A 12,957-nucleotide genomic window follows, 5' to 3' on the forward strand; every position below is an offset into this window, starting at 1 on the left:
AAAATCACTCACCCCAATTAAAGGATAAATATTCCTTTATGTTTAACAAAATCCTTACGGCATTCACAAATTTTTTTTTAGCAAGCCTCAATATTTAGAATCCCTTTCATATGGTGAGCCCTACCATATAATCTCTTTTTTCCATATAAGAAAGTTATACAATGAGATAAATCAGAGACAAGTCTCGGCCTCCCTTCTGTTAAATGCATAGGACTAAAATTGGTTTAGCATATGCGGATTCTAAATCTCATTCAACTCTGAAGTTTTCTCTTTCTCCTGCCCCTCTGTTGATATTCTAATTCTTTGTGGCTGAGTAGCTATTCAAGGTGGCGACCTCTGCAAAAGTGATGAGTGGGTCAGTGATTTTTCAAATTTTGACAAGCCCTAAAATGCTACTCGAACATTAACCAAAACCCCAAAATTCCTCTCCATTATTTGACTGCTCTAATCGCTCTCATAGGGGCAAATTCTAAATCCAAACAAAATTAGCGCAAATTTGCCAGGGTGACGTCATTTCGTTACTTCGCCGATTTACTAACAGGCGCTGGCGTAAATTTGTTGGTGAAGTGGACCTACTCTAGCGCTTCTTCGCACCCTTACACCAGGCGAAGTTGGGCTATGGCGAAGGGACGTAACTACGCTAATTCACTAACTTTGCATTTTACTGAACGTTACCTCTTGCGCCAGACTTAACTTCGCCAGTTCAGACCAGGCGAAGTGCAATAGAGTAGATAGGACTTGCTTCAAAAAAAGTTGAAATTTTCCCAAAAAGCGCTGGCGTCTGTTACTTTTTTAAGGGTGATAGGCTGAAAAAGATCGAAATTATTTTTGGGGGTACCCTCCTTCCCTCTACATTTCCTAACATATGGAAACTCAATGATACAGTGGGCACATGTGTAGGGCAATAGAACACCTTTATTTTATCTTTTAAAGGATTCCTGGGCTTCTGTAGTGTAACGTAGTTGCTGCAGCATATACGTCCATTATATTTTAACTTTGCTCCATATGCAAATTAGGCAACACTAGCGTAACTTCGCTTTGCCTGACAAAGTAACGGTAGCGCAACTTCGCTACCGTTCGCCTCCCTCAGCGCAATTTCACATTTTAGAGAATTTACTTAGCACTAGTGAAACTACGCCTGGCGAAGTGCGGCAAAGCCTGTGCTAGGACAACTCCGCAGGTTAGTGAATTTGTCCCAGTGATGGATCAGCTACTAGAGAGGAGGGATCTGTGCAATTATAACACAAAGTGGATGTCCTTGAAATTTGACTTGCCAGAATCCGTACTTAGGGCTCACTTGGCCCAAACCTACGCAACCTGCTTTATAATTTCAGTTTAATAAAAATGTACCAGATTCTGAGTTCTACAAGGTTTTTTTTCCCCATAGGTTCCTTACGCAGAGCTTGGAGGCAAAACCTTAGTCATGTCAGTGTATGACTTTGATCGGTTTTCTAAGCACGATGCTATTGGGGAGATTCGTGTGCACATGAACACAGTGGATCTGGCGCATGTCATTGAGGAGTGGCAAGACTTACAGTCAGCAGAGAAAGAAGAGGTAAGTGTTGGCAGTCTTTGGTAACAGTTTCATTGATATTTCTACAAAGTAGAATTAGAGGAAAATGAAGCACCAAAGGAGCCGAGCCATTAAAAAGTAGAGATTTATTGAAGAATCATTAAATTACTGTGAAACCCAACACATTAAAGGAGAAGATAACCCTAAAAATGAATATGGCTCAAAATGGCATATTTTATATACTGAACTTATTGCAGCAGCCTAAAGTTTCAGCTTGTCAATAGCTGCAATGATCCAGGACTTCAAACTTGTCACAGGGGGTCACCATCTTGGAAAGTGTCTGTGACACTCACATGCTCAGTGGGCTCTGAGCAGCTGTTGAGAAGCTAAGCTTAGGGGTCGTCACTAATTATCAAGCAGAAAATGAGGTTGGTCTGTAATATAAGCTGATGCTACAGGGCTGATCATTAAATTCTGATGCTAATTGCACTGGTTTCTGTGCTGCCATGTAGTAATTATCTGTATTAATTACTAATCAGCCTTATATTGTGACATTTCTATTCTATGTGTACTGTATATTGTGAGTGGGTCCCTAAGCTCAGTAAGTGACAGCAGCACAGAGCATGTGCAGTGAATCAGCAGAAAAGTAGATGGGGAGCTACTGGGGCATCTTTGGAGACACAAATCTTTACTGCTAAAGGACTGTGGTTGACTTGGGCTAGCACAGAAACCAAAAACATAATGTACAACATTTCTAGCCTACTCAATAGTTAGGTTTTAGTTGGCCTTTAATTCAAAATGAATAAAAAATAGGTATTTTGTAAATGTTCTTTGCAAAATTTTGTAAAAAAAATATATATTCTAAATAATAGCAATAATAAAACCATGGTAGCACAATGAAAGGTGGGATTATTTTCTCATATAGGCCTATGTCTATATGCAATATTCCATTCCAATTTAATGAGACCCCCTTGCAAGAAATACTCACAGTCAAAATAATGGTCCATTTATCGTTAAAAAGTAAAAGGGGTCATGGTACTAAAGGGATTCGCAGAGGGAACAGAATACCTTTGTGAAAAGTATGTGAGTGTACCATATTATTACATTTATTCTTCTGACAGGTCTCTGTCCATTAGGTAATTAGAGACATTTATAGTGACAGTGTGATAAATGATCTCAAGAGAATAAAAGAAAGTCCTTTAGTTGAGCAAGAAATCTCTTGACATGAGCAGCGCTGATAAAAGGAGTGGCTTTAACTAGAACACAAGTAATGGTCAGAAGTAATAGAGGAAGGTACCAAAGCATTGAAGACACTAGAAGGCAATTAGACAATATACAGTAATTGGAAGTGAGACAAGAGGTTTCAGAAGGAGCTGTGTGATATGTCAGGACTGTTAAAGCACTATCTCAAGCAGCTACTCTAAGAACAGACTGGAGTTTTATCATGTACAACAGCGTAGACCAGAAATATAGCTATTATTATTATTATTATGGCATTTTATATGTACCCAACAGGAATTTCTATATAAAAAGGATGATGTTATAGCATTGGGTATTTGAGCAATTGTAATTATGTAAGCGTTGTGTTGCTACTATTTGCTTCCAGGATATTAAAGCATACCCCTTTAAAGGGATACCCCTTTCATTATAACCTGGTGTCCAGGAATGTTTAATAACATCAAGGGGCAGATTTACATATGGTCGAATATCAAGGGTTAATTTACCCTCGATATTTGACTGCCAAATGTAAATCCATCGACTTCGAATATCAAAGTCGAAGGATTTACCGCAAATAGTTCGATCGAACGAAAAATCGTTCATTCGAAGGATTTTTCTTCGACCAAAAAATTGTTAGAAAGCCTATGAGGACCTTCCCCGTAGGCTAACATTGCACCTCGGTAGGTGGCGAAGTAGAGGGGGTCGAAGTTTTTTTTTTTAAAGAGACAGTACTTCGACTATCGAATGGTCGAATATTCGAACGATTTTTAGTTCGAATCGTTTGATTCGAAGTCAAAGTTGTAGTCGAAGGTCGAAGTAGCCAATTCGATGGTCGAAGTAGCCAAAAAAAACATTCGAAATTCGAAGTTTTTTTTATTCTATTCCTTCACTCGAGCAAAGTAAATGGGCCCCTAAGTCTAATACACCTTCTGTCTGCCCAACACGCCGAACTTAGGGGCCAATCCAAGAGTTTGGGAACCAAAAATCTGAGGATAATGCTACAAAGAAGATTTGTTGTGTTTTATGATGAAAAAAGAAGAACTCTGTGGATCACTTTCCAATGTAGTAAAAAAAAAATCGTGTGTGCTTGTCTCACATAGTTGCAATTATTGCCCAAAAAACCCCAGAATCAGTAGTTTATAGCATTACAGTCACTCTTATAGTTAATCTTTAACTACATTATAGAACATGCTTTTCTAAACAACTTTTTAATTAAACTTTTGATCAACTGAATTAAGTTTTATTGTTACTTTTGATTTTTTCAGTCTAATAATTTCCGACCCTCCCCTTGCCTGATATTAACCTACAATGTTTTAACATATCACTAGTGGGCCCATTTACTAACAATCGAATTTAATTTTTCCACAAATGTCCAAAAATGTTGTGGTTTTCTTGTATTTCTAAAAATCTCAATTCGGAGTTTTCGAAGTTTTCAGATTTTTTCTCCGATAGAAATTCTCTGAAAAAATTGAATTTTTTGAGGCAGGGCCGGAACTAAGGATAGACAGAAGAGGCAGATGCCCAGGGTGCAAAAGTGGAGGGGCGCCAGGCAGGTACCCCAGATGGACTCATATGCAGCAGAATTGGTCTAAATCGCCCGAATCAGCAGCTTAAATCTGCCCATGTCATTGCCACCTTTCCATGTAGTTGAGAACAAGTGGATCAATTAATAGTTCTATTACAGCATGGTATGTGAAATAGTAAAGCTGGGTTTTCTTATCACCTTTATATGCTCATACATTTCTACATTATGGTGGCTATTTATCAAAATCCCAATTTTTTCCATGCTTTAAATAAAAAAGTCTAACCAAACCAGAATCCACGATTTACCCCTATTAATCATTAAAAAAACAAACAAAAAAAAACCATGAAAAAACGCATATTATTCTGATTGTGGCACGAAAACTGTAACTTTTTCAGATTGTCAAAATACGGATTTTTCACATTTGACGCCTGAAAAGTTAGAATTTTTCATGAGATTGAAGAAAAAGCCTGAAATGTTCGGATTATCGGACGAAAACCAGCACAGACCATAATATCTTCAAATTGCAAATAGGACCTCTGCCGTATATATATATAGTACAACTACACGCCCTCTTCAAGGGTCTTTAGACATTAGGGATGCTTGGAGCTAAAACAGTTGATGGATAGACATCCCTTATATGCTACAAATGTCAGTTATTACAGTATGGCATTATATATAATAATACAAGAATATATTCTGACCAAGGGGCCCTCCTCTGTGGATGGTGACCAGGTTATATAAACTCTCTGTACAGTCTGTGCAAACATTCATGATAAAGGTGATATCTTAAAGGGGACCTGTCACCCAAAAAAATGATTACAAATCCAATTTATCATGTTAGTCAAGCAAAATTAACTTTAATTACACCGTATAAATTATTTGAATCTGGTTTCCATCAGTCTTGGAATTCATAATTATAGCAAGCAGGCAGGAGCCATGTTGTGGACAGTGTTATTAAGACAAGCCTTGTATCATCTCAGAATCTTGTTTGTGCACCAGAATGGGGGACCTGATGTCCATCCCCATGCCCTGGCTACACAATTAAATGGTAAAGAGAACAGGGGAATGTGGGGAGAGCAGTGACATCTAGGAAGTGCTGAATGGAAAGTGAAAGTAATTGCTTGTCCCGCCTCTATGCCTAAGGCATAGAGGAGGGGCAGGCAATATTTGATTGACAGCTGAGATTTTTAAATGAGTTTACAAGACAGGGCCGGAACTAGGGGTAGGCAGAAGAGGCACCTGCCTATGGTGCAACGGAAGGGGGGTGCTGGGCAGGTACCTGTCTTCTGCCTACCCCTAGTCCATGTTCGCTGCTTTTGCCGCTTCCCTCTCCTGGCACTCTCTCCTCTCCCTTCCGATACTCTCTCCCCTCCTGCTCTCAATCTCTCTCTCTCTCTCCTCCCTTCCAATTCTCTCTCCCTTCCCCTCCTGTTATCGTTCCGTTCCCTTCCGACGCTCCCTCCCCTCCCGCTCTGTGCATGCAGTGTTAGTTGAGGGGGAGAGAGGTGGCCGGTTGGGTCGCCTAGGGCATCCAGTCGCCTTGGCCCGGCGCTGATGACAGAGGGTTGAGCATTACACATTTAAGCCTGGTATATACTATGCCCTGATTTATTCCTAATTTCTAATTCCCTTTTCAGTTAATTTTTTACAACAAATTATATTTTCTTTTGAATTACAGCAAGAGAAACTGGGAGATATCTGCTTCTCACTGCGTTACGTGCCCACGGCGGGGAAGCTCACCGTTATTGTGCTGGAGGCTAAAAACCTCAAAAAGATGGATGTCGGGGGGCTTTCTGGTAAGGTGTAATGCACGTGTTAGTGCATCATTTTATATGATAGCATGAGAAAAGGATCCATACGGATAAGGCATAAAGACTTTGCAGACTTTAGAGCAGTGATCCCCAACCAGTAGCTCGCGAGCAACATGTTGCTCTCCAGCCCCTTGGATGTTGCTCTCTGTGTCCTCAAAGCAGAATTTTTATTTTTGAATTCCAGGCTTGGAAGCAAGTTTTAATTGCATAAAAACTAAGTATAGTACCAAGTAGAGCCTCTTGTAGGCTGCCAGTCCACATAGTGGCAACCAAAGAGCCAATCACAGCCCTTATTTGGCACCCCAAGGGACTATTTTATGCTTGCGTTGCTCTCCAACTCTTTTTACATTTGAATGTGGCTCACGGGTAAAAAAAGGTTGGGGACCCCTGCTTTAGAGACATTCAAGAAAACAAGTTTTTGGATAGTATAGGAAATAGTATAGTATAATATAGGAAATAATAATGTAAATGTCTTGTAATAGTGATGGAGGAATTTATTCGCCAGGCGCGAATTTGCAGCGAATTTCTGCGTTTCGCCGCTGGTGAATACATTTTTGAAATTGCCGCAAAAATTCACCGTAGACAATTCTGACGCTGGCGAAACATTCTAGGTGTCCATTGACTTTAATGGGCATCAGAATTATCACCAGCATCGGATAATCAAAATTCCCGTTTCACGATTTTTTCCGCAGTATCGCGAATGTCGCGGGAAATTTGCTAATTTTTCGCAGAAACGGGAGAAATTCGTCCATCACTGCTTGCAAATGTAAAGCCATTAGAGTTCACAGAGTACTTCCATGATCAAATAAAGCCATAAGGCCACAGACCAAGTGCCTATGGGTTTTGGAAATCAAGGGTGATTTCTATTATTATGTTTAAAACCATTGGATACATCATAGCTTAATATACAAAGGTTGCATTCCACAAGAGACATCACTTATCACCTATTTAAGGATATATTTAATCTATTTAAGGATATATCAATGGTTATTATTAAGGTTATTGATGGTTTTTGTATTCATAGATCACGTGCTTAACTACAGTTATAAATAACAATTTATCAAAGGATGTAAACGGCAACACAAAACAGGGTGTCACATATTGTAGCTCTGAAACAGCTAAAGTTGTCGCTTCGCTGGTTCATGTTGTAGCTAATTTACAAACTGCTCTTATAACAAAATATGTATCATAAATTTCAAATGTTTTTCTGCAAGGCAATTCTGTTTTGTTTGCCCTTTTAGCTTTTGCAAATGGTTATGACTAAAGAAGTTCAAGGGCAACTCATGAATGACACCAGGGTGTGGGTAAAATGAGCGAATGGCAAAAAAAGAAAAGTATGACAATTAAAGGAGAACTACAGAATTCAGACACCAAGTCCCATGTGCTCTTAGAAGTTTTCAGTCAAAAGATGGTGTTGTGGGAAAGGTGGCACAGTTCTGGAACATCCAGGAACAGAAAATACTGGCACACAAAGCGTTTGCAGCAGGTGACCCTTGCTTTAATTCAAAAAGTTTTTGAATTAAAGCAAGGGTCACCTGCTGCAAACGCTTTGTGTGCCAGTATTTTCTGTTCCTGGATGTACTTGGGAGGCTGCCGTGTCCTCTCATACTGAGCCCCAAGCTATAATCGTTAAGGACTGCTGTGGGTGTGCGATCGCTCTATCTTGTTACAGTTCTGGAACATACACAATATTCTCTCTGGCCTTTTAATGTCTCACCAGATCCATATGTAAAGATTCATCTGATGCAAAATGGCAAGAGGCTAAAGAAAAAGAAGACCACTATCAAGAAAAATACCCTAAACCCTTACTACAATGAATCCTTCAGCTTCGAAGTACCGTTTGAACAGATCCAGGTGAGTAGACTAGTGCTGGCTTAGTGCTGATCACAGTAGGGGCAGATTTACTAAAGGGTGAAGTGGCTACTTTAGCGACAATTAGCTAGCGTTACCACCCACAGGGACATTGCCGATGTACTAACGAGCGCAGGCACCAATTCGCTATTAAAAGAGTCTGGTGCTAGCGGTCATTCGCACTCTATCGCCAAGCGACTTTTTGCACTGGTGAACCGTCGTTACTCCGCAAATTCACTAAAGTGGGGATTTTACTGAATGTCACTTCTTTCAACAGAGTTGCCTTCGCCAGCTCAGACCAGGCAAAGTGCATTAAAGTAGTTAGATCTTCCTCAATCTTCTGTCACTTACATTATATTCTGTGAGCCGAAAACGCTGGCGTCTTTTCTTTTTGTCAGCCTGATTGCCTGCAAAAGACCTAAAAACCTTTTTTTGGGTAACCGGTTTTCCCCATACATTTGCAAACATATGGAACATAAATTTTACAGTGAGCTCATGTGTAGGGCATTCAAATAACTCTTTTGTCTTTATTAAGGGTCATGTGGTTTAAAAAGTGTAATTTGTAAGTATATGCACCGCATTTAACATAAAGACGTCCATACAACTTTAAATTACCCGTCCTATGCAAATTTACCTGAGTGCAAGTTCCCTAGCGAAGTATCGATAGGCAGAAATGAACCCAACGCATCAAATGCGTGGCGATAAGTCTCCATCGTTCGGTGCCCACTACGAAACTCTGCATTTTAGTGAATTAGCGTAGTCTGAGTGCATTTGTGCCTGGCGAACTGTAGCGATGGGTGCGAAGCCAAACTTTGCAAAACGAGTGGATCTTATAATGTATGGCCAGCTTTAGAGAGACTTTGCCTTCCTCAGGATCAGCACTTAGGTAGTTTTCATTTAGGTTGAACTTGATTTCAACCTAAATGACTATGTTATTATTTGATAAAGATATCCAATGGGGAGGACTATTACTTGTTCTAAGTGCATCACCATGATCATTAGATTAACGAATTTTCATTTACAGAAGGTGCAGGTGGTTCTCACAGTACTCGATTACGACAAGTTAGGCAAGAACGAAGCAATCGGCAAGGTCTTTGTGGGCTGCAATGCTACAGGGACTGAGCTTCGCCACTGGTCTGATATGTTGGCTAATCCCAGAAGGCCTATTGCCCAGTGGCATACTCTACAGCCAGAGGAAGAAGTGGACGGTGCCATCGGACAGAAGACCTCATGATGTAACTTCCTGTGTGTGAACGAGTGCGAATGAATGTGGGCACATGGAGGTACTTGTGCAAACAAGTATTGGGACCAGTGCTGCTGTGTGTATATACATGTTCAAAGCTGTAGCTGTGAAATAGCTTTGAGAAACCTCCTGTTTTGTGGTTATTTGTAAATGACTAAACTATTTATATAAAACTTGGCCAAGAGGCAGTATCCTTTTTCACTATAAATCTCGGCTGGTTTAGTATGACAACTAAAGATACTTGAAAATAAAACTCTTTTCTTATAGGTGGTGCAGTACAGGGGACTGAACATCTGTAGACTCAACTCAGACATTCCTTCTTAGAACAAAGAGTTACTTACACTTAGTTGCTTGATTTGTAGCTGTTACAGAACTGACAATAATTGTGGTAGGGAGACTAGCTTTGCCTTAACTAGGGACAGGTGAAGTCATGAAAAGCAACCTAAGCAATTATCATTAATACTGTTGCACTTGGGATTAGTAGCTATAGGCTGCATACTGGGCTCTCGTTTTGTTTTATGAAAAATTATTTAAGACTTTATTTCTCCAAAACTTGCTGGAACTTAGATCAAGGAGAATGAACCCCTATTTTTATATTTGTAGAAGATGCCCTGCTCTGCTCCCTGTAAAGTGCCATCAAAATGAATAACAACATAGACAACAAACCCATCAGCTGCTTTGGGGTCCAAGGGATAGAGGGGAATCCTGCCTGTTTTTTTTTTAATATCAACTTAAGTGGGTAAGAGAGAATTCCATCTCTGATAAGTCTGGTACTGTAGGGCACAATGTCACTTCCCTGTAATATAAAGTAACACACAAGAGGTAGAAACATCAGCCTAAGAACAAGAACAGAGCAACGCTGTCCAGAGAGGTGAATATTTCTATGAACACGCACATTCATGTGCAGGAAATGTGATGTCAAGTTCGGTGAGCATGGACAATAGAGTGTCTGCCTTTCCTCCTTAATTCATCATAACCACGATAATCATTTCAACGAAACCTGCTTGGCCCCACCACCAGTGCAATGAAGATAATTGTGCCCTTGTATTTTTTTAGAGGTAAAATATAAAAACAAGTCTAGTTAAAACATTATTCCATAGGTCCAACAAACAGTAGGGGTGCCCCTCTAGAGATAGCAAAGAAGTCAATAAGGACCTAACATTATGGCAATTTAGAATTTGGGATAAATGCAACTGTCTAGGGCAGTGATCCCCAACCAGTGGATCGTGCGTAACATGTTGCTCTCCAATCCCTTGGATGTCGCTCCCAGTGGCCTCAAAGAAGGTGCTTATTTTTGAATTTCAGGCTTGGAGGCAAGTTTTGATTGTATAAAGACCAAACAGAGTCTCTTGTAGACTGACAACCCATATAGGGGCTACCAAATAGTCAATCAAAGCACTTATTTGGCACCCCAGGAACTTGTTCCATGCTTGTGTTGCTCCCCAATTCTTTTTACATTTCAGCGTGGCTCATGGGGTTTGGGGACCCCTGTTCTTGGGTCTAGACACTCTTGAAACAATAATAAGGTAATGGGTACAACATTCTCATACATTTATAATTTCAGCTAAGCAAGGGCCTGACCAAATTTTGGACTTGAATTCAAAAAATTCTAAAACCTCTACGTCTGTATCAAATAATATAAAGTGGGAAAATTTGCCCAGGTTGGGGAAATATGGTTGTGTCCACTCCTCAGTGAATATCAGGCTTGTTCCAAGGAAGCCCAAGAGATGTTTAATATTCAATATAGCCCGTGTACATAGAATAACAGTCCGTACAAAGTTGAACAATTTAACTACAGGGAGTGTACTTGAACGCTTCCTTGTATTGTTTTGATCAGGAGGACACAACGTTTCAATGTGACTTGAAACATGCGACTTGTGGCATATCCATTCCATAGATTTGGAATAGGCAATCAGTCTACAACTAAGCTGATAATCAGACATGGTGAACTAAAAAAGTACTATTTATACAAATGGTGTGGTAAAGCAAAATATCTGCCTGGTATTTTATTACCAGCTCATTTTTTTCACTTGGAATTAATTTCCCAAGGTAATTTTTCCAAAAGTACAATTTTTTTCTTACCCAAAGTAGCATAAAAGTGACATTTTTGTTGCTGTTTTCTAATCCCATTTATAGTCTATGGAACTGCATTCTTCAAATTTTTTATCACCTTTCTTTCTTTAGACAAATTTCACTTAGTTTTATATCATTTTTTTGTTCCATATTTATTTGAAAACTTGGGACATAGTAAGTAGACACAAACTTTCTTGGAGCCATTAGATGAAACTAGACCAAAAAAAAATAGACAAAATCCAACAAATAAGGGGATAAATTATGTATTTTTTTCTAAAAAGATGAAATGTGTCTTCATATAGCATCCCCTCCTCTGCTGAAATACAATCCCCAGCACCCCTGGATTGCACCCCTGAATTGCTATTTCCACAGAAATTAGGGTGCCTTGGGATTTAATTCTAAAAAGAATATAGTTATAAAATGTGAACAGCCCATCGCAGAGTCAGTCACAGTACACTTAGGTACTAGGCGGATGGTACATCCATTGATTCTTATGTGAGTCAACTGCTGGCCCTAACATGTAAAGTCATTTTGCATTTATTGTTTTGGAAATATTGGGATTTTAGGATTTTATGTTTTTTCATCTCAATTCAGCAGATCGTTCCCTGTTATCATCTCCGTTCAATAGCTCAGTCCCTGTTTTCTTCTCTGAACCCTCCACATCACTGAGGCTTGTAGGGCTAGTCTTTGTAAAGTATGATTCATAGACAACTGCCTACAGACTGTTTCCCCTAACAATAACAATGGATAAAACCTCTGGCGATGTAATTGTGTCAAAAGAAAACAAGACTACATTGTACAATGTATCTGACAATAAGGCTACCGACTGCACGTCAAACGCTGATATAAGTTGTGTGTTTTCTCTTCTCTAGGACTAGAACAGATCATGCAGGACAGGAGTGTCACAACTATCGCATTATGTGGGTGGTGGCACCACATCAGAGGCGCTAAATTGGCATACAAAATGTAACTTCACTATATTACAATGACAGCAAACAAATAGTATTGTGTTTAAAGGAGAACTAAAGCCTAGCTAAAGAAGTACAGTAGCTTGAAATATTGTACATTAAGTTTTGTGCTTCTGTACCAGCCCAAGGCAACCACAGCCCTTTAGCAGTAAAGATCTGTGTCTCCAAAGATGCCCCAGTAGCTCCCCATCTTCTTTTCTGCTGATTCACTGCACATGCTCTGTGCTGCTGTCACTTACTGAGCTTAGGGACCCACTCACAATATAAAGTACACACAATATACTTTAAATGTCACAATATAAGGCTGATTAGTAATCAATACATATAATTACTACATGGCAGCACAGAAACCAGTGCAATTAGCATCAGAATTTAATAATCAGCCCTGTAGCATCATCTTATATTATAGGCCAACCTAATTTTCTGCCTGATAATTTGCAACGACCCCTAAGTTTAGCCTTTCAACAGCTGCTCAGAGCCCACTGAGCATGTGAGTGTCACAGACACTTTCCAAGATGGTGACCCCCGGTGACCAGTGGCAGAACTACCAGGGGTGCAACTGCACAAGGGCCCGCACCCCCTCGGGCCCGCTGCCAGTCCTCTCGCAAGTAACACTGCCGTGAAAATCGGCCTGGGATGGGGGTGGGGGCCCAACAGCATGGCCTGCACTCAGGCCCCACAGGGTATGGTTCTGTTACTGCCTGTGACAAGTTTGAAGTCCTGGATCATTGCTGCTATTGAGAAGCTGAAACTTT

General features: G+C 40.0%; 1 protein-coding gene across 2 annotated transcripts in view; it reads left to right on the forward strand.

Annotated features, from left to right (window-relative positions):
- The window catches only part of syt5.S (synaptotagmin 5 S homeolog), a 122,384-nt gene extending 113,025 nt beyond the window's left edge, over positions 1 to 9,359 (forward strand). For both annotated transcript variants that reach the window (XM_041571544.1, XM_041571545.1), the window contains 4 exons: positions 1,388 to 1,555; positions 5,935 to 6,052; positions 7,788 to 7,921; positions 8,943 to 9,359. In XM_041571544.1, coding sequence (XP_041427478.1) covers positions 1,388 to 1,555; positions 5,935 to 6,052; positions 7,788 to 7,921; positions 8,943 to 9,152 — 630 coding nt within the window. In that variant the 3' untranslated portion in view covers positions 9,153 to 9,359. The remainder of the gene's footprint in view (positions 1 to 1,387; positions 1,556 to 5,934; positions 6,053 to 7,787; positions 7,922 to 8,942) is intronic.
- The last annotated feature ends 3,598 nt before the right edge of the window (positions 9,360 to 12,957 follow it).

Source organism: Xenopus laevis, chromosome 7S, assembly GCF_017654675.1.
Source record: "Xenopus laevis strain J_2021 chromosome 7S, Xenopus_laevis_v10.1, whole genome shotgun sequence".
In the NCBI taxonomy this organism is placed as follows: Eukaryota; Metazoa; Chordata; class Amphibia; order Anura; family Pipidae; genus Xenopus; species Xenopus laevis.